This window comes from Camelina sativa, unplaced genomic scaffold, assembly GCF_000633955.1.
Source record: "Camelina sativa cultivar DH55 unplaced genomic scaffold, Cs unpScaffold01673, whole genome shotgun sequence".
In the NCBI taxonomy this organism is placed as follows: Eukaryota; Viridiplantae; Streptophyta; class Magnoliopsida; order Brassicales; family Brassicaceae; genus Camelina; species Camelina sativa.
In genome coordinates, this window is record NW_010922790.1 from 1 (window position 1) to 3712 (window position 3712).

The 3712-nt window shown below is 35.0% G+C and overlaps 1 protein-coding gene and 1 long non-coding RNA gene across 2 annotated transcripts; both read right to left on the reverse strand.

The window, feature by feature from the left end:
* Positions 1-1445: 1445 nt before the first annotated feature.
* LOC104774148 lies at positions 1446-1777 on the reverse strand. The gene is made up of 2 exons (XR_002037212.1): positions 1736-1777; positions 1446-1617 (listed from the first exon to the last, which is right to left on the reverse strand). It is a non-coding gene; the product is annotated as an uncharacterized LOC104774148 (long non-coding RNA).
* A 1280-nt stretch (positions 1778-3057) lies between these two features.
* On the reverse strand, positions 3058-3712 carry LOC104774149 (purple acid phosphatase 15-like; the record flags this gene model as incomplete). The annotated part of the gene is given in 2 exon segments (XM_010498815.2): positions 3058-3598; positions 3681-3712. Coding segments are annotated over 2 exon segments (167 nt in total), but the record flags the coding sequence as incomplete, so codon positions are not given.

A 3712-nucleotide genomic window follows, 5' to 3' on the forward strand; every position in this document is an offset into this window, starting at 1 on the left:
ATATCAAATGTTGTTATATCTCATATGTATTGTAAGAGTTTGATTCTTTATTTTAATTTAGAAAGTATTATATATATATATAGATATAGATATTACATTGTTCTATTTTTTAAAAATTCATCTCCATTATCTAATTTGGATTACTATCTTATAGTAAACATTCTCTCCTCCTCTCCTACCAATATCAAATGTTGTTATATCTCATATGTGTTGTAACTTGTAAGAGTTTGATTCTATATTTTAATATAGAAAGTATTATATATATTTAACATTGTCTTCATTTTTATTTTATTTATATAAAAAAAATTTTCTTTTATATTTCTTGCTTTTCTAATCTATTCATAGTTATATTCTCTCAAGAAAGTGTCAACTACACCACAACCCACGCGTTGCGTGGGAAAGCACCTAATAATAAACTAAAGTTATCATAGTCAGCTTTCATCAGAGTCACAAGATTCTATCTTAGGGTTGAAGTAACTAAAAAGAGTTGGTGATAAGATTCTTCGTCTTATGCCAGAGTCGGACATGACTAGCATTTATTACATAACACTACTACTACAGCTCTTTAAGAGGAAAAGTTCTATATAATATATATATATATATATATATATATATATAGATAGAATTGAATTGAAGTGGAATACAAATCACGTAATTATCCAAATCGTCAGGCCATCCATCGGATGATCAATCCCGAACTCCTCTTCGGATTTACTGAGAAAAGCTTGAACCAAAGACTGGTTGAAGTAAGAAACCGGGACAATGTATGATGTATCTTTGTTTCTTCATTCTCTCACCAACGTACACCGCAAGAAACCTTTTTGGCGCCGAACTCACATGTCTTTTGCTCAATGTTGCTGCTGCAGCCGTTATAGAGCGGTCTAGAATCTTCTTTGAAGCATAAATACCTCTAACTAAAGCCATTTGAATCTGAAATTCTTGATTTTGAAGCTTATATGAGTTATTTTAATTGCTGGTTATTGGTGATATGATAATGTTGTTCTGTTTTGTGGATGTATATTATTCAGATCAAAGAAAGGAGTTGAGAAACTTCTCTCAGATCTTTGAAAAATGTGGTCTAAAAGCGTGTGGGGCAGAGAGAATTTCACATTGTTTTGTCCATCTTCATTGTTCTGATCTATCGTGTTTCCATTTTTTTGTTTGTAGTGATTTATGTCCTGTTTCTTGAATTTAAGATGGGGAATGGATCTCTGTGATAAGTTATTAAGCTCGATAGAGAGTATAGGAGAGGCAAAAGAGAACATGTTACACGTGAAGTTTCCAAAATAGTTGTAATAAGTGTAAATAGGGACTCTCGTTGTTGAGAGGGAGTCATGTTGATTTGTTGAATGTGGTTGTAAGAGGAGAATAGAGCCTTTTTGAAAACTCCACTTCTAACCTCTCTTGCTCTCTCTATCTCTCAGATTTGGTTTGTTTGTTAGAGATGAGACAAGAAGCGGTTGAAAAAGAGAGAGAAAGAGCAAGTGCAAGCAAACATCACATCCACAGAATATTTTACACAAACATTTCGTCTATGATTCATTCATTCATTCACCGGAGATTCTAGAAATCTTCTTTTTTTTTTTTTTGTGCCTCCAAACGAATCTTCTCTTTTGCCTTCAAGAGCAATTCAAGGGCAATCAGAGAAAGAAAGACACAGATGTAGATTTTAGTTTGAAATACAAAGAAAAGAAAGTAAACTTATATCTTTAAAAAAAAAGAAAACAATTCATACCTCAAATGCTAGACCCCGTCGGTGGACATTAAGTAAGTAGTAAATTTCTGAGGTATGGAAAAAAAATATATAAAAAAAAAGTAACCACAAATGATTTTAATCAATCAATCTCAATAAAAGAAAAATGAACAAATTCAAAAATAATATACAATGAAATTCTCAAAATTACCTTGAACACCGTAAATCGTATATCCAGCAAGGAACCATGTGCCACTATCAAAAGTCTTAAAAGATGGTATTAAACTCTTCTTTATGGCGGCGATTAAGTCATCTAATTCTTCCAAAAGAACAATAACTGCAAGTAAATCTAACCGAAACACAACCAAAACGATCCGATTGAATTGTATAGATCTGAGAGAGAACTTTACCGTTGGTGCTACCAGACGATTAGTGGTGAGCCATAATAAAACCGTTCTGCCTCCGCTCTTAAACTCTACCAATCACAAATCAGAGATTTTTGTTTTAATTTAATTACCTCCAAATACAAAACACAAAAAACGAACCGATCGAATTGTATAGATCCGAGAGAACTTTACCGTTAATACTACCAAACGATGATGAAGACAAATTCCCGCGAGAGCGAATCGATCTCTGATAAGCCGTATATCGTCTACACTAGAAGGAAGTGATCACGTGTTCTTGCATCTTGAAGGAGGAAGAATCATGTGACTAGTCTGTTGTATATAAGCTTTGTTAGACATTTTGTAGAGTTTATGCATTGTTTGTTGTATGTTGAGTGACGTATGTGTCGCTTAGGGAGATAGAGTTGATGAATCGGTGATGTGCCGGTGACTCTATTCTTTGTAAGAGTGCATCGGAAGTAAAAGATAAGAGTTTACTCATTGAATCTTATCAATCTCCAGCCCTGTAAAACTTTTCGTCAATCGATCGAACACACACAAAAAAAAAAAAAATGGGGAAGATAGAAAACATAATAATAATAATCATATTTCTCGATCGATCTCTTCTTACCTGTGCAACGACAGATCTCAGATTCGGCGTCATTGCTCTGAAAACTAGGGTTTCACTCTTCTGTCTGGTTCTTCCGTCAAAACGGGGGAAAAATATAAACTTTTTAATATGTTATTTAAATACATGAACTTTTAAAATTTAGGCTAAAAGGCCCGTCAGATTTTTATGATCTGTTTAGGCCAGAAAGCGAAAAAACATAATATGTCTATCCAACTTCTGCTGGTCGGGTCAAGTAAAAACCACCCGTATGATTCGACTGACATCAGCGTTTTTAGGAGATGGACCACCGTTTAGGAGCTTTAAACCGCAGTTACCACGGCTCTATTATGTTAGAGATCAAAGTGACGGCGAAGAAGATAATAGACGACGTCATCCGATCGTCATGGGTCGTGGAAGAGAGGCAGATGTCGACGAGGGAAGCGGTTGCGATTCAAGAAGCAGAAGGAGAGCTTAGTTGCTGCGTATCATCGCTTGCATGGTGAAAATCAAAGGCGCATCTTTCTCACCTTGTGGTCACACGTTTTGTAAGCTCTGTTCTAAAGAGCTTATGGCTTTTGGCTCAGAAAGGCCATTGTCCTGTTTACAGCAACTTCGTCCTTGAGTTCCTTGAGAGATCTTTTAGATACAAACTTTTTGTTTATTATTGGGAAGTTTTGAAACTCTTTACTTTTTTGTTTATTGGGGAAAAAGTGTTACATCAAAGAAGTCCCAAAACATTTCATTTATTAGACCATCTCTGTTTTTTTAACTTTGAGCTTAGCAATGGTTAACAAGGCGGTTGTGATGCGGACATTGGTCAGGTTGTCTCACAATGTAAATCTGATCTCCCACTTCGCTGTTCGAGTCTTGATTCCTATACCATGTCCATAGTGCCCATGTCTCGTTCTTCATCTACATTGTAATTAATCTTTTTTTAATTAGACTCAAGTTTGACCTCTGTTTTGATGCGTTCAAGATCTAATTAAACCAATACCTCTAGGATTCCATGGCCAAAGCTGCTTTCTC